The 19,892-nt window shown below is 53.6% G+C and overlaps 8 protein-coding genes across 8 annotated transcripts; 5 read left to right on the top strand and 3 right to left on the bottom strand.

Moving 5' to 3' along the window:
- Window positions 1–383: 383 nt before the first annotated feature.
- Window positions 384–2,340, bottom strand: HMPREF1541_07435 (uncharacterized protein; the record flags this gene model as incomplete). The annotated part of the gene is made up of 3 exons (XM_008721759.1): window positions 384–516; window positions 571–2,233; window positions 2,283–2,340. 3 exons carry the CDS (start codon window positions 2,338–2,340, stop codon window positions 384–386), a joined length of 1,854 nt encoding a protein of 617 aa, XP_008719981.1.
- Window positions 2,341–3,240: 900 nt separating this feature from the next.
- On the bottom strand, window positions 3,241–6,336 carry HMPREF1541_07434 (uncharacterized protein; the record flags this gene model as incomplete). Its single annotated transcript, XM_008721758.1, has 1 exon — window positions 3,241–6,336. The coding sequence occupies one exon, from the start codon at window positions 6,334–6,336 to the stop codon at window positions 3,241–3,243; it is 3,096 nt and encodes a 1,031-aa protein (XP_008719980.1).
- A 353-nt stretch (window positions 6,337–6,689) lies between these two features.
- Window positions 6,690–8,519, top strand: HMPREF1541_07433 (uncharacterized protein; the record flags this gene model as incomplete). The annotated part of the gene is made up of 1 exon (XM_008721757.1): window positions 6,690–8,519. One exon carries the CDS (start codon window positions 6,690–6,692, stop codon window positions 8,517–8,519), a length of 1,830 nt encoding a protein of 609 aa, XP_008719979.1.
- Window positions 8,520–8,752: 233 nt separating this feature from the next.
- Window positions 8,753–9,082, top strand: HMPREF1541_07432 (uncharacterized protein; the record flags this gene model as incomplete). Its single annotated transcript, XM_008721756.1, has 1 exon — window positions 8,753–9,082. One exon carries the CDS (start codon window positions 8,753–8,755, stop codon window positions 9,080–9,082), a length of 330 nt encoding a protein of 109 aa, XP_008719978.1.
- Window positions 9,083–12,252: 3,170 nt separating this feature from the next.
- On the top strand, window positions 12,253–13,477 carry HMPREF1541_07431 (uncharacterized protein; the record flags this gene model as incomplete). The annotated part of the gene is made up of 4 exons (XM_008721755.1): window positions 12,253–12,389; window positions 12,442–12,852; window positions 12,899–12,971; window positions 13,019–13,477. The coding sequence occupies 4 exons, from the start codon at window positions 12,253–12,255 to the stop codon at window positions 13,475–13,477; spliced, it is 1,080 nt and encodes a 359-aa protein (XP_008719977.1).
- Window positions 13,478–13,840: 363 nt separating this feature from the next.
- Window positions 13,841–14,845, bottom strand: HMPREF1541_07430 (uncharacterized protein; the record flags this gene model as incomplete). Its single annotated transcript, XM_008721754.1, has 1 exon — window positions 13,841–14,845. The coding sequence occupies one exon, from the start codon at window positions 14,843–14,845 to the stop codon at window positions 13,841–13,843; it is 1,005 nt and encodes a 334-aa protein (XP_008719976.1).
- Window positions 14,846–15,423: 578 nt separating this feature from the next.
- Window positions 15,424–16,047, top strand: HMPREF1541_07429 (uncharacterized protein; the record flags this gene model as incomplete). The annotated part of the gene is made up of 1 exon (XM_008721753.1): window positions 15,424–16,047. The coding sequence occupies one exon, from the start codon at window positions 15,424–15,426 to the stop codon at window positions 16,045–16,047; it is 624 nt and encodes a 207-aa protein (XP_008719975.1).
- Window positions 16,048–16,293: 246 nt separating this feature from the next.
- Window positions 16,294–19,569, top strand: HMPREF1541_07428 (uncharacterized protein; the record flags this gene model as incomplete). Its single annotated transcript, XM_008721752.1, has 5 exons — window positions 16,294–16,466; window positions 16,770–17,016; window positions 18,890–19,186; window positions 19,238–19,331; window positions 19,403–19,569. The coding sequence occupies 5 exons, from the start codon at window positions 16,294–16,296 to the stop codon at window positions 19,567–19,569; spliced, it is 978 nt and encodes a 325-aa protein (XP_008719974.1).
- Window positions 19,570–19,892: the final 323 nt, after the last annotated feature.

The raw sequence follows: 19,892 nt of genomic DNA, 5'->3' as shown, positions 1-19,892 counted from the left end.
TCAAAAGATGGACAGCGATTACAGTACAAGCACTTCAGTGAGACTGAATGAACATTTCGACTATGTATTCAGAGAGATGGTCCAAAGACTGCTGTGAATCCAAGGAGGACAGCCCGTCGATATCGTTGACCTTGTGCGAAGACTCAATTGCGACTTCAATACGTCTGTCATATATTTGCACCTGCACCGGTACCTGCACTTCTACCTCGCAACATTGCAAACCGCAAATCGCAAGGGCGAAAGTATAGCACCGCATCGCGTATTTGTACAGTCTTGTGTATCCTGCTCCTGCTCCAGAACTGCGGGTCGGACCCTGTATTGAAATATGGCCTTCCGTAATCATTGTCCACGGACGCTACAAGCCGAGTCTTGCTCTCCGCTGCTTACAGCTTGGCCTTCTCCGGCTGGCTCAGCAGTGTCGGCATCAACATGTCCCGCACGTCGCCGGCAGCCTCGTTTAAGAAGAAGCTCATACGTTCGCAGCCTAGTTGTTTGCTGACGACGTTGAATTGGAGGCTGTATCTCGTTAGTCCCGTCCTGATCTGTATATTCTATATTCCGAAAACTTACCTGTTCTCATTGATCATATAGGCGATGCCCCACCCACCATCGATGACCTGACTCCAGCCATAGCCGTTGAAGTACTCGGAGGACAACTGGCTCGAGCTGACGTACCAGGTCTGGCTGTAAGAGTAGGCAGGGTCTTTGAAGATTTCGGGGACCTCCTCACCGTCCTTCAAGCACTTCTTCAGGCCAAATAAATGTCGGTCGACGCCGTAGCCGTCACTGGCGTCTTGTGTGTATTTGACATGGGCTTGCACGGCGGCGCGGAACAGCTTCTCGCACTCTTCTCGTTCTATTTCGGGGTTCGCCATGGCGTCGCAGAATGCCACACTCTCGTCCGAGACCGTTCTCGTCGTTTCCGTACGACCTTGCTGATACTTGCGGGTGGCGGCGGACTCGTACGTGGGACGGTTCTTACCGTACATCTTGTGATATGCAAGCTGGATGACCATCTGCACGTAGGCATCAGGCGAACACTTAAACTTTTTGATCAGGCCTTTTCCGTAACCCTGGTAAGCTTGGACACGCAGGTCGTGTGCAGCGATGGTTTGGGCGAATTCCTTCTGCGCATTCGCAACATCGTCGATCACTTCGGCAGAAGTTTCGAAGCGGACGACAGTCGGGGGCGGCAGAGAGGAGCGCACGGAGGGGTTGTTGAAGTCGAGCTTGTTATGGACGATGAGTGCGTTGACCGTATCACAGAGGCGGTGCGTAGGCGTGCCATCCATCATGGAGTGTTCACCCATGAAGCCGGCAGTGCCGTTGTCGTTGATGATAAACTGTAACGGCTTGTCGTACCAGCGGTTGGCACCGTCACCGTGCCAATAGGCGTGCGCACGCTCTTCAAGCGTAATAGGGTTCGAGTTGTCGAGGCAGACAACGAACGAGGCGGATTCGATGTCTTTCAAGGAAGCAGCATTCTGGGGAGAAGCAGATAGCAAATGCTCGCGTGCAGGAACACCCTGGTCGCGAGGGAACGAAGTGAGGGCGCCGATAGCAGCTGCTTGATCGGCGTTCTTGTACACATGGCTGAATTGTAGCTCCAGTTCTGTGGTGTTGAGTTGCTTGCCGGAAACGTGGGTAGGGATTTTCCAGAACTGGTTTTTGCGGATGGCGATAATGTGATCGTTGCCTTCTGGGCCGTATTGAATGGGGTAATCGGCTGGGCTGGCTGCGACGCGGGAGCAGTTGAACATGTACTGATAGGAGCTCATGGCCATCGGTGCTTTGCGCATATACTCGGGCTCGAGGGTCTTGGTATCTACCTGGCGCTTGAACTCCAGTGCGGCAGTAGTAATCGCAGCCGCACGCTTCGCTGGGTTCCGCCGCCGACGGTCATCACGGAAGGAGTAGAAGTAGGAAACGTAGGGCACGACAGGATCGCGGTAAGCAAGGTAGGCAGCCTCGTTCCACCAATCAATGATCCAATTCCTGTGCTGAGGGTCTTTTGCGCGAGCGACTAGACGCTGCTGGAGTTGCTCTCCCAATGAACCGGGCTTGCCGAAGGCTTCGACTGCTTGTTTCGATGCGGCATACTCCTCTTTGCTGAGTAGAGGGTGTAAGCTCTTGAGATATCGCTTTGAGGTCTCCTCGAGGGAAGGTACGGGTAGTTTGGGCAAAGAGTCCTCAAAGCGGAGCATGGGACCCTTGGAGTTATCTTCACGGTACTCTGACGCCAGATCAGCATGGTAGATGCGGTTGCTGTTCGGTCGGCATACCCTCGGTGACCCAAAACTGGGTTGTTGTCGAAGCTTTCCTCTTGCTTGGAGGCGCCATTGCGAAAGCCTGGCTGGACATGAGCACGCGATACCAGAGACGGAGCTCGGCGGGGAAGCCTACCTTTGCCGATGAGAGGGTGCTCTGTGATCGAAACGCTCGTGTGAGGGTGCGGAGGGAAGGATGTCCTCGAGTAAGAGTGGACAGCATTATCCCAAACACAATGACGAAGGAGGGGAGAGGCAGCAAAAAGATAGTAGCGCGAGAGTTTTCTATGACAGCAGCTGGTGCAGTAGAGGCCGCGGTTATGAAGAGCCCCTGGTAGCAGGCCAGTAGGAGCCGTCGAAGGACGTGTTACGTAGCTTTGGGCCTGCGGAACGAGTCGCTACTGCCAGTTACTGCGGGATTGCCCTTACCCCGAACAACCTCGGCATCTGTGCCTTGGCGGAAGGCACTGGCTTCCAACCTCTTAGGTAAGACGGGAAACTTGGGGGCCTCCCGGGTCCACGAAAATGAGGATACACATACTCGGTCAGGCGTAGGCAAATTTTCGCATCATTCGGCAACAGTTCCACATCCTCGGCGTCTATACATTTCCACACATCTAGAGACTTGCATAATTCGCCAGAGCCGTTGCTGTTCTCGAGGGATTGGTGAGCTGACTGATCCGCTCACCCGCCCCAGACGGATTGGAGCCAAGGCCTCGTCTGGGGAGCTGATCCATTGGCAACTCCATTGGCGGCATCATGAGTGACGTTTAACTGTTGTCGAGGCCTGACTCTGTGGAAGCTCATATTCGATGCTGCATCCGACTCGCGATGAGCACTGTCAATCCTTGAATTTGCCCTCTGTGTAGCTAGAAGGACCGAGCTTGGGGGTTTGTTGGTATTGCTGATCTGTTGGCTTTCAGAATCTACGGAAGTTTGTGTACGATATCTATACAAGCTATTATACTGGTCTTCAGGTTTGGGAGAGATAGCTCCCCCATACACGCGCCCTGTCTCTGCTCTTGTTGTCCAGCCCAGCATCGCCATCGAGGATAGTACCATCACCCTCATTCCATGTCTCGATACCGTTCAAACTGGTCAGATGCCTCATTGTAGGCCGTCCATGCGGACAATTCCACGGCTTATCAATGGTTCCCATGTGGCTGACCACCGTCTTCATTTGCTTTTTGCTGAGTGTCTTGCCAATCATGATCGATGAGCGGCACGCTCGCATGGCGAACATCTTCCGAACCCTGCTGGGACGTGGAACCGTAGATTCTGGACCTAGCATCGGTGCCTCTGAGAGCAGGTGGATCAGCTCATCGAGGTCGCGTGTGTCAAACACCACTTCCTTGCTCAAAGGTAGGCTCAGGAGTGTGCAACGACGCCCAACCGGCTGAATGCCACTCGTATCGACTTCGATGATGAAACCATTCTTCTCCAGAGCTGGTTGATTTTCCAGCACAATCTCTTCCTCAACCGCTGTGAGATCGAGAGTGACCGGCTTGACCATTCTCTGATTGCCTACGGTCGTCTCAGCCTGTAGCCTTTCAAAGTTGAACTTTTCGTCGGATGCGTGTTGGTCGACGATGAACAGCTCATCTTTGTCGCGGGCCGGCGCATCCGCTGATGCATGTCTGACGGCAATGATGAAGCCAAGATTGAACTGTCCTACAATTTTCATCTCCGCAAAGTCTGCCTTGGACACTGTAAGTGATAGTCGTGTTTCTTGCTCTTCGTCGGTTGCAATACGACAGGCGTCGTTGCGGAGTATAGCATCATCCTCCAGCGTCTGAACGCCAGCTAAGGTGCGCATCTGTGATTCTAGAGTCTCAACGAACACATCGACAGTCGTAAGGAGGCTGTGAGTCGAATCTTTGGCGACGCCGCCTTTCAGAGCTTTACTTGCTCGTTGGCTGTTAACCTTGCTCATGGTCTCTTCCGCTGCCTGTATCAATGCAGCTACTCGTGCGTCTTCGTCAATCTTTTTGTCCTCGTCATCAATATAGTCAGGGTCAGCTTCTTCAGCCACTGATATATCATCTGAATGTTCGGCAGCCAGTTTGTCGCCGTCTTCAACGTCACTTTCCTCGGCAGAATCGTCGGTAGAAGCATCAACAGAAGTGTCGGCTGCCTCTGCCTCTGTGTTATTTTCCTCCGACTCGATCTCGATGTCCTTGGAGACCTCTTCCGATAATGGCTGTGGATCGTCCTCCGTTTCAGCCGCGCCGAACCTTTGCAGCCTCTGAGAGAACTGCGATAGCGCCGAGTTCGAATCTCTTGATACCGGAATACCTCCTTTGTGCTTCGATACTTGTTTCTTAGCTTGGGGGATCCTAGGCAGCTGTGTTCCTACAACTCTCGTCGTAGTTTCATCTCCAATCGTGATGGTGGCCAGTTGAGCCTGTGGTCTTTTAGGCCTCATTCGATCGAAAGCGTTTTGGACCAGACCCGGAGGATCCGACTTGGTGATCGGGGCCATCGAAGCAATTGGAGCTTCATTCGCTGCTTGCTCTTCCGGCGAGTGTATTTCACGCTGTCGCTGGAACATCTCAGCCTGGTCGTCACCATTACCGAGCTCGTCCTTCGATGCAACGTTGCTGCTTTGCTCGTGCTGCATCTCACGTATGTCATCATATTCTTCAACACCTTTGCTGCGCTCCACCTGTTCCGCAACGGCTTTGGCTGCTTTTTCGGCGCGCTTCTGCTGATCCTGCTCAATTCTCGCTTGCCTCTTTTCGCTGGCTGGCTCGTCAATTCCTTCTCGAGTGCTGGCTTGGTTACGGAAGTGGTCAGCAAATGCTCTTCCAGGCACTGGTCCTTCTCCGGTCTCCGCCTCTTCGTCAATACTACTGCCTTCATCTTGCAGCAAGGACATCTTCGACGCGGTGGATAAAAGCCCTGAATCATCGCTTCCAGTGATGGAATCCTGTGACCTTTGAACAGACAGCTGGCGGAAAGCGGGCAGCTTAGGAGTCTGAAACTGGCTTTGCGGAACGGTTTGCTCGTGGTTATCGAAGAGTTCCGTCAAGCGGGCCTTCAATCGTTCAATCAGACTCACAGCGTTATGGAGCAGAATCGTTCGCTTATCAGGTGAAACGTTCACATCATAGGCATTCGTGTCCATCCGAAAGTCTGCAAAAATGAAAGGAGATTGGGAGACATTGAACGATCTGTAAACCTCGTTGATGGCCTTGGCGATCTGAGGAAGTCCGCACGGCCTGCCATTCACAAAAAACAGCTGCCGATCAGGCGTCTGTCGACCTTCGCCAAAGACAGGTTTCGAGATATGGCCAAGAACCACGACATTCGTCTTCGCTGCGTCAGAAGTTACCGCCTGTGTCAAATGAGGCTCAATGTCGAGGCTCAGATCAAGCGCCACCAGGGCTGGCAATGTCTTCGCGCCATAGACGTTGGCTATGTTATCCCTTGTGGTTGTGTTGCCTTTGGTGGAGAATATGACCATGCTTTTACCTTTCGGCACTGTGTTCTTGATAGTGAACTTGACGCCTACGCCAATACAAGCGTATGCTTGTAAGAGACCAATAACTTTGCCATACTCTCTCTTAATATTCTTGCTAAGCTCCTTACGACGTACAGGGAGAGAGCTGAAGAGATTTTCCACAGTGGCGATGGTTCCTTTCTGGCAGGCTACAGTCGACGTTTTCTTCAGCGCTCCCATCGAATCAAATTCTAGACGAGTGCCTTTGGGCGCTTCAGTGGCCTGCGCCGTTTTGATGAAGAATGTAGATAGCGCGCATAGCGAGGAAATGGCCTCACCACGAAATCCAAAAGTCTCGAGTGATGATAAATCGTCGTAATTCGATAGCTTTGAAGTATAGTGCTTCAGAGCGACATTTCCGTAGTTGGAGGGGTTGATGCCGGAGCCATTGTCTTGCACTTCAATGGCATCAAGACCATGGTTCTTAAAGCGTACTTCGATGGACGTTGCGCTAGCATCGAGACTGTTCTCAACCAGCTCTTTTACGACCGAGCACAGGTCAACAATGACTTGACCGGACTGAATCTGGTGCACGGATTTGGCCTCGATGGCCTGGATCGTGGCCATACTGGCCCATTGTGCGGTGTAATCGATCTATTCACGTCCCGCGCGATGATCGTGTGCAACAATGGACAGCTTGAAACGAGTCGCTGAAGGTGTCGCGTCGAAGACTTCTGAGCTTCAAGTTCAAGTTGATCGCGTTGCCCAAAAGAGGAATGGTCGAACAAGGCGGCGAGGTGACGTCAAGTAAGGCAAAACGGCCATTAGATGAGTGACTCACATTCAGGCTCTTTTGGGTTTTCATTTCATTCATAAACTAAGGAGTTCATCATCTGAGTTCTACCCATCGCCTAGAACTGACAGCAAAATCATTTGAAGCGAGCAAAACTGCATAAAACGAATTCCATTTCAAGTTGTCAATGCTTGAAGACCTGCCAATCGAGGTCCTCCAACAGGTCATTGGTCATCTTCCCACGGTATCGGCGATAGCCAACCTCTCGTCCACATCTCGCAAGCTTCGAGCTGTCGTTGCTGAGGATGAGTCGACCTCCTACCGACCTTTCGTACAGCGGGCATTTCCCACCATAAAAACTGCGCCTGCGTGGCGAAACGTCGCAGAAGCTCTAACCTCCAGGTCCCGGGCTTGGGATAGGCGAGCATTCGTGGCGAGAGAGTGCTGTCCGCCTGAAAGCTATTTCCACGCTAATCGTGAAGGAATCTCGCGAGCAAGATCAGTCTTTGGGTTTGCGCCAGCCTTGGATAGCTACGAGGACTCCGCTGATGGCAGACGAGAAACGGTTGCATGGGGTGCAGGGGGTCGTATCAACATACGTGTGACAGAACCAAATTCTACCAATTGGCAAACGCTGAAATTTGAGGATGATCATCTACCAACGAATGACATTCTCCAGCTGAAGCTATTGAGACCATCCCAGGACCCGTCTGCGGGCCAGACACTCGTCTTCCGTCGAGCGAACGATGAGATTGCCACCATCGAGACCACCACCGAGGAGCCTGGGTACTGTCAGTATGCTAGATTCGTGGACACAGCGGCCACCGAATGCATCGAAGTGAGCGATTCGAAAGAGCCAATTCTTGCAGTTGCGAGGACCGGGAAGCTGCAGCTCTATCCTGTCCAGGAGCAGCAGAACTTCATATCGCCGACGGAAACGATCCGTCTCGAATATTTTGCGGCCAAGAAATCGCGTATGAGAGGCATGCAGTTCTTGACTGGGAACACAATAGCAACGAGTACAGCGTTGCTAGAAGGCCACGAGAACGGTCCCCTACAAGTATATGATATCAATGCCCCAGCCACAAGAGGATCTGCAGTACCGATCTGGTCATGTAGACCACCGTCATCTGGCGGCTCGAAAACCCGCCACAATGCTCATGCAATCGCTCGATTGGATCATGTCTGCGGTAATGCGGGACAGTTGTTCTTGTCGGGCTGGAGCAGCGGCCAAGCTCGGCTGCACGATACCAGAATATCTCAGCCATGGGTTGCAGAATACGTCGATCCTGTTGACAATGGACAAATCTTGTGCTTGGCTGTTATCGGCCACGAACGATTCCTCGCGGGCAGTGATCAGAACGCGTGTTTGAAGACATTCGATCTTCGCATGCCGGGGGAGCAAGCTTATTCCTACCTTGACGCTCAGTCGGCAGACCGGCAAGGGTCCCGTTCTAATGTCCACCAGAATCTGACCAAGCGCCCTCGTCATGACCAGCGTAGCTTCAACACCTTCCTTTCCGTCTCCAAGTGGCGCAACGAACGTGTATGGGATCCTTTACCGCTACCAAGACAGCACAGCGGTGCGGTCAACTACTCTGGAGCTGTATACAGTCTGTCAATTCCATCACCAACATCTCCAACTGTCTACGCAGGCATCGAGAACCATGTCGTGCAATTGGACTTCGTCAGCACGGATGACATCGAAAAAGGCCAAATTGATCCACTGCTATCTGATTTGAAACAGCAGAAAGACACTCATGTTTTCAGTCTCGGTTGCTACGAGCGCCCGAGGCCCGGAAAAGAGAGCACTGATCCGGTATTGCTCAACAAACAGGCTATGTGGCATGAGCTCAAATCGCAAGGCGAGCGCAATTTAGAAAGCGAGGCAGCTGGCTGGGACCGACGTTGGCGTCTAGGCGGCACGAGAAGGCCGAGTTGGACCCGTGGACGAGGTAGTGGCCGGGCCATCGCTCGAAACAGCGGTCGCAACGGCCGTCGGGGCTCCGTAAGTTAGGATTAAAGCGAGTTAGTAGAGAGAGAGAGTCGTGTTCTCCGTATGTGTTTGCTATCCTACGTCGTAGTGAGAGAAATGGAGTGCAAACTAGCCAAGACACTCTTCTCTTGGCGTGTTTGCATCCCAGATAGGTCTCCTCTGTCATGATGCAGCGAATGCTTCAGTCAAGAGTTACGGCACCGTCTCTGGATTGCTTTCAGCTAGGTGTTCAAATTCTATACTCCTCCGCAAGTATGGCCGCCGAGTCCCACGCCCGTACGCTCTACCGCGCCATCCTTCGCGAACTTCCGCCGCGCAGCTCTGCCGCAGCTCCGTCTCCAATCCGCAGCAGCATTCGGCAACATTTCGCCCGCCCTGCTTTCAACGTGTCGCCCGAATACAAGCTGGCAAGGCGACAAGAAGCCGAACAGTTTGTACAATTTCTCAAAGCACAAAGGGTCTATGGCGAGCTGCTCGAGCGCTACAACCCTGGAATGAACATGGACGATGAAGAACGGGTGCGCCTGAGTGCGAGAAGAGTCGGCATGGAGATGCCTGTTGAGTGGAAGACAGGCAACAAATGACCGCAAATTGTCTATCTATAATCGCGTGCCCAGCCCCGGCATATGAGTATGCCTGATTCAAAGAGTGTCGATGGGGCGCTGGGCCAACGATCAGTCTCACACGACCGGCTTGGGCTCCCACCATGCATCGCAAGAGATATCCCCTTTTGGACTGCATCATCGCTACTTTGCATTTGGATCTCCAGGGTCCCCTGGCTGAGGTCTAAGGAAGAACGGATCTGCTCAGCTGAAGCCTTTTTCCACGACCAAGTCTGACTTGGTCGCGATTGCGTATGCTCGCTACGACAGAGTAGGCCCATGAGCCTGTTCAGTCCACACATGGTCTCGAGCAGATAATCTGGACGTACTAGTCGTTTTGAGAATGGGTCGGAAAGGGTGACAGATGTGGTGTATCTGCATCAGAAGGAGATCAGAACAGGAAGCTATAGAAGCTGAACACCATTTCAGGTCCTCAGCGATGATCAGCAAGGAACGGTACAGACTCTCCACATGCTTCTGTCCTGCCACCCGCAGCAGTTCGCCGCCGGGGGTTCAACCACAAAGTTGGCATCTTATACGAAATAAAAGCCAAGACTAAGAGATCTGTCCCGGGTGTGTACCAAGGATGTGGCTGCTGGACCATTCCGACAAATATACCATCAATACTGTCCCTAGGAGAGCGCTGGGGTTGCAGTATGTCTCATCGACCGCGACCCAGGCTGCGATGAACCTGGTCAGCAAACATAGCCAGCTTCTTCTTTCGAGATGTGACCGGGCTAGAGTACCTCAATATCAATCGGATATGGCAAAAGCTAGTCAATCCATGCCGTCTTGGCCCCGCAGATCGATCTGATGATGCTGTTATGTGTGAAAGAGTCGTTGCAAACGGGGCTGATGGCGCGGTCCGCCTGAGACAGGCAGTGATTGCGCCCAAAACCTCAAGATAGATATTCTTCATCTTGCGATGCATAACTGCTGTAGCCCCAACAGCCTTACTAGGTGTCGTTTTACCCCCAATCCCCGGCAAAGTCTCTCAACTCATGGCGACATCGGCTTCAGCTGTCGAGGGAACAATACCTCGTCCTTCTATCACCAGCCCACCGACTATTAAACCTTTGCAGATACGGGACAGTGACAGGGACAACACCTGCGGCTACTTCGATGGCGATCCAGGTAGCAGTCAATGGAACTAAGAAAGGGCTTTCTGATGATTTGGCAGATCAACCATTTGAGATATGCGATTCAAACCAGTGCAATTGTCAGTCCACCAACGGGGTAATGGCATATTGCAGCCTAACGCCGTCTTTCTGTCGCTATACATCGACTTGTTACGCCTCCAGCGAGCTGCTGCAGTACGATGCAGAACATTGCGATGATAGGGTCTGTTCAGTTGATACCGATGCAACTTCTTGGTAAGTAGAGTCCCGTTTCTTCTGGCCAGGTTTCTAAATACCTTTTCTAGCTTCGAGGACGTCTATACTGAGTGTATAAAGTACTCCTGGACCGACATCTCGGTGTCTGCCTGGGGCTGCTGGCCTACCAACACAGTTACCTACCTTTCTTTCTCGCACCCGATCAAGACAGACACGGCGTCCTCATCGAGATCATCTTCGAGGACCACTTCAACAGCCTCGAGAAGATCTAGCACCTCATCACTGACCTCTCCTACGTCGTCAACCATAACCGCTGGCGTGTCAGATTACGATGATGGCCACAAGCTGAGCGCAGGGGCGATAGCTGGCATTGCTTTAGCCTGCTTCGCTCTGCTGTGCCTTATCATCACATTCATCTTGTTCCTCATCAAGCGCCGCGAGACAATGACCGCCAACCAACACCGCTCGTTCACGATCCTAAATCGGCCAGGAACCACGTTGCAGGATGGAGCTCCGACTCAATCTACCTCTGAGAAGCCTACCGAGTCCACACCAGAGGATCCTGCTCACGTCTCCTCCCCGACGATGCAGCCCCTGCCAAGCTCAGCGGCTTCAAGTACTGTTGTTTTACCCAACCTTTCCCCAGGCCCATCTCCAGCACCAAGGGACAGTGGCACGCTTCCACCGGGTGGCTCACATATGTCCGTGCCTATCTCGCCTTTCCCGGATCAGAGTTCGATTTACAATGCTATGGCGAGCGGGTATCGACCTAATGTGCCCTCGTTCACGGACTCAATGTTCACAGGAGGGGGACACGCAAGTAACTCACCGCTCGCTACCGCCGGACTCGGGAGACAGTGGAATGGAGCACGAAGCAGCCCTCTGAGCGAGATGGATGCTACGCAAGCTCCCAGCCAGGTTGTTGGTCGGGGCAGACAGACAATGGCTAGTGAATTGATGGGATCGTTGCCTAATACGCCGCGGTAGGTTGTCACAGACGTCGGAGAGGCAGCGTGGCATGTAATGGTTCGTGTGGAGGGTGGTGGCTGCTCGTAAGGCGTCTGGGTTCAGAGCTTTGTATCCAACGACTATACAACTTGTAGTGTATAACGTGTTTGTCATATTGATAGTTCACCTAGTCAGTCCCATGCAGTTGAGAGTACCTTATGATGCTCGGAAGTCGTCGGGCTCGGGTTCACGTCTACGTGGACTGGGATATGGCCCAATTTGACGCCCAACGGAAGCCATATGTGGCTTTAGCGTGATAATCAATAGGGGAGGCCTCGACTGCCGCCTGCGGAAAAACGCGGCTGGCCATTAAGATATTAGTATGTAAAAGAGAACATTCGGGGCGTATCCGATGCAGCGACAAGCGTGGAAGATGTTTTAAGACCCCCCGGTAAGGTCGCCGCCTCTCGGAATGAATCGGAGCCCCTCATTCGACTTGGCGTCGACTCCATCGAGGGGCAGTCGCGGAGTCGGAGTCGTGCTGCTCGCTCCAACCACCCGAACGGCAACGAGAAACCTCTGCCGTCGAATGTGGCTTCGTTTTCGGTGGTGGATCACCGAGTCGTCAATGTGGTGCATCTGAGGTTGGCTACAAAAGCTGCACGCGACTCCCGGTCCATGCCATTGATCTCCTCCTGCATATCTTCGCCTACCTGCCGTACTTGACCTCTGAGGTCATTGCAAACATCTCCTTTCTACCGAGGCTGATCTAAATATTTCCCTTTCATACCTAGGCTTCCAGCGTCCTCCTGTTCGACTCTGTATACCTCATTGACCTATAGCAACTACGTAAAGTCCCCAGCATTAACGATGGCTACCAACGGCACCAACGGAAACGGCGATAATGTCGGAACGGGCAAGGAGGAGATCAACTACGATATCATCACCCTCACTAGGCATCTCACGGAAGAGCAGACTAAGCACAAGGAAGCCACCGGTGATTTCACGTACGAACGCTCCGTACTATAGATGCGCAGCCCGCTCACTCACTGCCTACAGACTTCTATGCCACGCCCTCCAGTTCTCCTTCAAGTCTATTGCCTATTATATCCGACGAGCCACTCTGATCAACTTGACCGGTCTGGCTGGCTCTGCCAACACCACCGGTGACGACCAGAAGAAGCTCGACGTCATCTCTAACGACCTATTCATCTCCGCCATGCGCGGATCAGGCCGTTGCCGCGCGCTGATTTCGGAAGAAGAGGAGAAAGTTATATATTTCGATGAGCACCCAAAAGCTCGGTATGTTGTGGCTTGCGATCCTATTGACGGCTCGAGCAATTTGGATGCCGGCGTTTCGGTTGGAACCATCTTTAGCATCATGCGTCTACCGGAAGACCTCATCGAGTCCGGATCGAAACCCACAACGGAACAGCTTTGCATGCCCGGTACAGAACTGGTCGCGGCCGGGTAAGACGAAATACGGAGCATGTGAGAATAGAGCTGACAAGACCAGATTCACAATGTACGGAGCCTCGGCCCAGCTCGTCATTACCATGAAGGGTGGCAGCGTCAACGGTTTCACTCTTGTACGAACGGCCTGTGACCGTGAAAGATATCAGCTAACCGCAGCTAGGACAATGCCCTCGGCGAGTTCATCCTCACCCACCCAACCATGCAAATCCCGAAGAAGCGCGCCATCTACTCGGTTAACGAAGGCAACTCTGTCTACTGGGAGCAAAAGACCATCGACTACTTCGACTCCTTGAAGCGTCCCAGCAAGGACCAAGACGCCTCCAAGTTCAAGCCCTACTCCTCCCGCTACATCGGCTCCATGGTCGCGGACGCGTACCGAACCCTACTTTACGGCGGCATCTTCGCCTACCCCGCAGATAAGAAGAGCCCCAAGGGCAAACTGCGGATACTGTACGAGTGCGCGCCCATGGCCATGGTTATGGAGAATGCCGGCGGTAAGGCCATCGACAGCAACATGAAGAGGATGTTGGAGGTCAAGCCCGAGCAGATTCACGATCGAAGTGGTATCTACATGGGCAGCGAAGAGGAGGTTGAGAAGGTCATCAAAGCCCATTCATAGGAAAGGCAGCCAGCGGAAGGTGTCGTGCAAATTGCCGGAGATGTTGATTGATGCGAGCGTTCAAACTCATCAGTGGGAGTCGCATGATAGGACGGCATTGAGGGAGCTGCGCAATCGCTTGATTTAGCTTGGGACGCCACAGACACGTGCGTTGAGCCTTTCTGAAGGAATGTAGCAAAGCCTATTGAATGAAATTCAAACATGACCTTCTCTCCCGAACAAACCAAGTCCGGCTTCCCTGAACAAAGCTCCTCTTCATCAAGACATGCAATCGTAACCTCATCAGACAAGCCTCCCACTGCAAGTGCCCCCACCAGCGCTCTCCACCCTTCACAGGCACTTCTCCTTTCCCAACCTGTATCATCAACCCCCGTCCCCCATCTTCCGCTCCACCGCCCTCCTCAACTCCCTAAGCCCCTCCTCCACCTCATTCTCCACGCCGGCGCTTCCTCCCCCACCACCACCATCCCGCCCTAGCTTCCCGTATCTCAGGTCACTCAAGTCGCCCACCGTCTCGCGCATGGCCTGCATCGTCTGCGTCGCCTCCGTCTCCAGCGCCGCGATCTCCCCCTGCAGGCTCGCGATCGCGGCTTCCATGGCGTCGAGCAGAGAGTCTTTGCTGTGGTATGCTACCCCGCCACCGCCGCCAGGGTGCGTGTGCGAGGGTAGGGCTATGCCGCGGGGGCCGTGGAAGGCTGTGTCGAGGAGCGCGTCGAGGCGGGCGTTTGTGTTGGTGGATGTGGTGGGCAAGTGGGGGGGTTCGGAGAGCGCTGGTGGAGAGGAGGCGTCGTTGGTGGTTTGGGGTGATTCGGGGATCTCGGTTCGTTCGTTGTCTTCCTCATCTTCGTCATCCTCGTCCACAGACGCTGTGGGCGCAGCTGTCTTGTCCGGCCGAGAGTTGGACCTGGTGTCCTCGGGATCGTCGCTGGCTTCGTTGTCCTCGTTCTGATCCTCATCCTCGTCATAGGGTGAGCGCTTCCGTTTCTTGCTGGGCGCAATCTCCAAGCTTGCCTCCCTCTTTCTCAGGTCCATGTCCACAACTTCCACCTCTGCCTCGTTGGTAGACCCCGACGCGCCCATTTCGCGCATCACATCTTTGCGTAGTCTGGCCTTTACCGTGCCTGCGCGAGCGCACTCGCGCTCGATATTGGCGCGCACATTGTCGAGGTCGACATTGCGCTGGAATTGCAGGTCGGCGTACAGGCGGCGGAGGTGTCCCGCGAGGGAGGGATCATTGCGTGCGGATGATGGCAGAAGTGTGATGAAGGTGTTGTAAGGTAAAATGCTCGGTAGTGAGGAGTCCGGAAGGAGGTAGCGTGTCAGGAGGGTGGCTTCTGTTAGGGGTTGTTGCGTAGTTGTAGAGGGCATTCTCGCTGTCCTGTGCGATATCCCTCAGCGAGTCTCGCAGTATTTGTACTCTACTGGCTGAGTCAGAAGCTCAGAGGGTCGACACCGCTCACTTGTGGCACCTCAGCCACTTTGTGTAGGGAGTCCAAGTCAATAATGTCCGGCAACTCTGCTCAGTCAACTATTGTAACTCTGGTCTGGCGACGGTTGCGCCCCAGCTCAGGAGCAAAGACCTCCAGGGAAAATATCACTCCTCACTGATGTTTGCAGAGCGATGAGAGAGCACTGCCAACCTCCAGAAGGGACACTGGCTGGTGAATTCTAGGAAGTGACTTTGTACCTCTGCGCTGGAGATGTGTCGTAGTGAATCGTCGCTTTCACAAGGCGTTCCGGGTCAACACGAAGGTGTTTCCGTATGGTGCTGTGCTGGATCCGCTTGTTGTGCTCACGTTGCCTGGCGCCAGGCTTTTTGGGCGTTTTGCACTAATGGTTTTGTCTGGGACACAATATTGTTGATAGGTCCCTGTGATTGCCAAACCAGACTTTGCCTGCTCGAGAGCCTCGCGATTGATATGACCAGACCTTGATCTCCTAACGCAATGCCTTCTTCCCGGCACTTGCAGCGGACTGAAACCAGCTCCGATGAGATCAGCGACGAGAACGAACGATTGATCGGCCAGCTTCTCGGGCCGTCCGCGGGCGAGCGACTGGTGAATTGGCAGCAGAACAATCTTGCCAGATGGACAGACCAGCACTTCCAGAACCAGGCTGCAAGAGAGGCCGAACAGCAAGCCCGACGACCTCAAGAGCAAGAGACGGCACCAATCTACAACCTTGTCACAGTCTTGGCAGACGCAACTGCCGCCAACGGGCCGGAAGACGAGGACCAAGAGGTGACAGTGGTCTCACCCTCGCCGACAACGACAAGAACTGCGCACAACTACCAAGAGTATATGGCACAGAGGGATGATGACTGGCGAGCTCGTGCCGAGGCGATGACCGGAGCCAGATTCAGGGAGATGGTGGCCGCGAACAGTGAAGATAGGGCCCGATGGGGGACGGACCTCTGGGGCACAACCGCCGAGGACTCCAATGATGACGCTGTCGAGGGCAGACAAGAATTCGACGACTCGTCGAGCGATGGCTCCCTGTTTGTCGAGGTGGTGATAAGGCTCTTTGGATTGTTGGTTGCGAGGTTTGTGTGGACGCAGAATTGGGGATAGGGATGAGGTCGGCTAGAGCAAGGCAACTGACGCGCTTTGAGGGACGTGTTCTAGGCGGCCATTCTGCACGCCAAGATATCCACTTTCACCCCGTTCAAACCCTCCGCCAAACGCTCACACCTTTGTACCACCATTTACACATCTTTTCGACGAAGCGGAACGTGTCAATTCATCATAACAACAAGCTTCAGACCACCAAAGGATCATTAACCCTGATTTTGAAGACCGCGAAGACACACCTCAACGATGCCGCCAGCATCTGCCGACTCGAAGCCAATGTACGCGAAGGATGAGAAGGCTCTCTGCTTCCATGGAGAATTACTTTATGAAGCGAAAGTCCTTGAAGTCAAGAAAATCGATCCCAAAGACAAGACTAGTCCATACGAGTATCGGGTGCACTACAAGGGATGGAAGAATACGTAAGTCAGCCATGAATGAAAGTGGTTTGCCTCAGTTCGAGGCAGGAGATGACCATATTGTCTCCTTCGACCCTATTCACCTTCACTTTCATGCTAGCGTCATTATATCACCTAAAGCAGAAAGTGTGGCGAAGCCACCACTATTCACACGCCCACATGTGCAGATTTTTGTCTGCAGGCAGTGTTCCACCTCCATCGGCATCCGTCCCTTATCCTTCCCTCTTGTGCACACATTTATTGCAGACAGCCAAACTAGAGCTCTCTATGTCATAAAGATATTGTCGCTGACCACTAAGCCTGCAGCTGGGATGACTGGGTCACACAAGACCGGCTTCGCAAGTTGACCGACGACAACAAAGAGCTCGCAGCCAACCTCCGCCGCGAAGTCCAGCAGCAACAGCAACAGACCAAGTCCAGACCTACAGCAACGTCCAAGTCTCGCAAGCAGGGCTCAGAGCTAGGATCTGGTCGCGGCAGCGAAGAACGCCATTCGTCAGTCCCTGCAGGTGGTCGCGGTACCAAGCGTGGTAGAGACAACGACATAGAGAAGGTCAGTCCTTGTTTCGTTTACTTCATAACCCCTTTCCCTTTTGTAGGGTGCCAGAACCTGCGCCGGGTCGGTCCTCGCAATGCCGCCGAAGAAGAAGACTGCCGGCAAGAAGAAATCAAAGAAGAATGCTAGGGAGGCCACTGAGCTGCCGGCTGCTCCTCTCCCGGAATCAGGCAGCGAGATCGAGGTGATGCCAAAGAAGTCAAGTGCTAGGACTGTGAGTGAAGGCAGTGGCACCATCCAAGTCACGGAGGAACCTGCAGCCGGTACTTCCACAGTCACCGGCGGCCGCGCTGTGACTTCTGCCAAGGCCACAGCTTCATCCACTATTGTGCTTCGTTTCCCTCAACAAGTTGTCCGCAGAGCTCGAGCTGCACCAGACAATAAGGTCATGGCGCGAAAACGCAACGCCCGCAAGCCAGGAGCACATGCCGTGAAGCCCTCTCCACCTAGAGCTCACACAGAGGCAGTTGCTCCTCGGCGCAAGCCAGCCATGATCATCACGCCCGAAGAAGTTGCGGAAGAAGAAGAGAACGTCATGGACATTTTGAGCCGCTCTCCACCCGATGACGAGGAGGAATTCTTCAGCAAGGCTACGCAGAAAGCACGAAAGGCTGATGCTAGCGTACATCCATGGTTTCGACCTCTCCTCAGTGGCAGTTCTGCGGCAGAGAAACAACAGATCAGGCGGGAGCTTATCGCAGATGGGGCGAACTTGCTATCTAAACAAGAGTGGCTTCAAATTCTGCGAGAAAATGGCATCAATATTGAGCACGACTGGGACATCAAGCTCAACCTCTACATCAAAAAGTGCGTTCCAGAGCGGTTGCGACACCCCAACAAGGACCAGTGGCGGCACATGGCGTGGCTGATGGATGCGCCTGTCGAGGCCAACCACCACACCAAGTACGTTGAAGCACGGCATGAGGGCGACCATGCGAAGATGCTCTACTACCAAGATGCAAAGCCCCGTCAGAAACTGCCGATCGCAGGCGTGCCCAAAGACCCGCAAGTTATCGATGCGCCGGGCAGTGGCGGTCCCTTCGATGCCCTCCGACACCGAGATCGGCTGATCGATTTCCTCAATACTCGTGATTTCTGGAACGAGCCTACATGGACCGCCGAGGCCCTTGCCAAGATCCCAGCCTCCATCATGGCCGATGTCAGTAGCCGCGCGCTTGCCATGTTTCCGCACTCTGTCCTCAACAGCCAGCCGCAGCACATCATCGATCGAATCCCCGAAGACGCTCCATACTTCCATGGCCTGGACGGCACAGCTGCTCTGGAGAAGAAAACCAAGATGCCGCTTGCTACCAAAGACACTGAGGCTTTCGCTGAGGCTGCGTCGGCTCGAGAGAGAAGTCACCGCACTGACCACACTTTCGACCCGCCGAGACAATCGAAAGGCAAGCAGCCCATCTATGAGTCCGCTGCTTCAGATCCAGCTGCTCATCAAACCTGGCTTCCAAGCATCGCCAGTATGGATGGTGCCAGCTATGATTCAAATGAAACTCCCAGCGTCCCTAACAGTGATTCACTCATGAATATTCCTTCTCTAAAAGCAGCTACAACGCGTCTGCACCTCAATCATGGGCTCACTCTCCCGAAGAAGCCAGTGTCTCAAGTCCTGGAACAGAAGCTGGAGAGTTCCCCAGACAAGACATTTCTAGGTCGCAGCTACCACTGCTCGGATGTGCCTTCTCCCCCGGACTGGCAGCCAATGACCACGATTAACCCCAACACTCATGAGCTTATCGTCGTCGACGCCATGGATCCCGCCTTCTGGAACAGCTGTTTTCATCGCATTCCCGTGCCAGCAAACATTTATGAAGTGCTCAAAACTCGGGAGCCAATTGCTGACATGTTCATACAGGAAGAGCACTTCGCGAACCGTCCTTCCATCCGCTTACCGATTCCTGACCAACTCAAGTCTCTCCTTGTAGACGACTGGGAGAATGTCACCAAGTCGCTGCTTCTCGTTCCCTTGCCGTCGCAAGCTCCATGCAACTACATTATTGACACCTACTACAATGAACAGAAGCACAACCGCCGGCCTGGCAGCGCTGATGCCGACCTGTTACTCGAGTTGTGCTGCGGCTTGAAGCTCTACTTTGAGAAAGCGGTTGGCAAGATCTTGCTGTATCGCTTCGAGCGTCTTCAATTAGCTGATGTGAGTTTCTTTTCGACTCCTATTTCTTCACACCACTAACATCCGCGCCAGGTGCGCAAGCTTTGGGAGTCTGGTCGCTACCCCGAATGGGAGGGACGCGGCCCAGGTGACTGCTATGGCGCTGAGCACCTGACTCGAATGATCGGTAAGTCTTCGCTCTTTTCCTTCTCTACACTTTTGGCTTCTGGGGCATGTTATCTGACCGCGACTTCGCAGTCAACATGCCTGAGATCATCGCCCAGACCAACATGGACCAGCAGTCGATCACCCGCCTCAAAGAAGAGCTGACCAAGTTCTGCACCTGGCTCAGCCGCAACAGCGCCAAGTTCTTCTGTGCCAAGTACGAAAAGCCGTCGGCTGAATATATTGAGAGCGCACGCTAGGAGCAGCTTGGATGACATGAAAGCGAATAACATTAGCGGGAAACAAAGGATGATGAAGACCCGCACGCATCAAGTTCCGGACAAGAATAATCAATCGGAACACGAGAGCGCCGGCTAGGCTGAAGATTGCGGCAGAATTGGAACGAAAAAAAGGGTTCGAAAGTGAGGCAGAGGCATCCCCAGCGACGAAATAAGTGCTGCTGATACGTCGACTGAGAGGACTTGGATTCCGAAGCCAACTTTGCGGTACAAGCGTTCGAGCGACAGTCCGTTAGGCAGTCCAGTGTGCAAGGCAACTTTGTAATCGTGGACCGAGATCGCTG

This window comes from Cyphellophora europaea, assembly GCF_000365145.1.
Source record: "Cyphellophora europaea CBS 101466 unplaced genomic scaffold supercont1.7, whole genome shotgun sequence".
NCBI lineage: Eukaryota > Fungi > Ascomycota > Eurotiomycetes > Chaetothyriales > Cyphellophoraceae > Cyphellophora > Cyphellophora europaea.
Note: the sequence above shows the minus strand (reverse complement) of the source record. Positions and strands in the feature narration are given on the sequence as shown.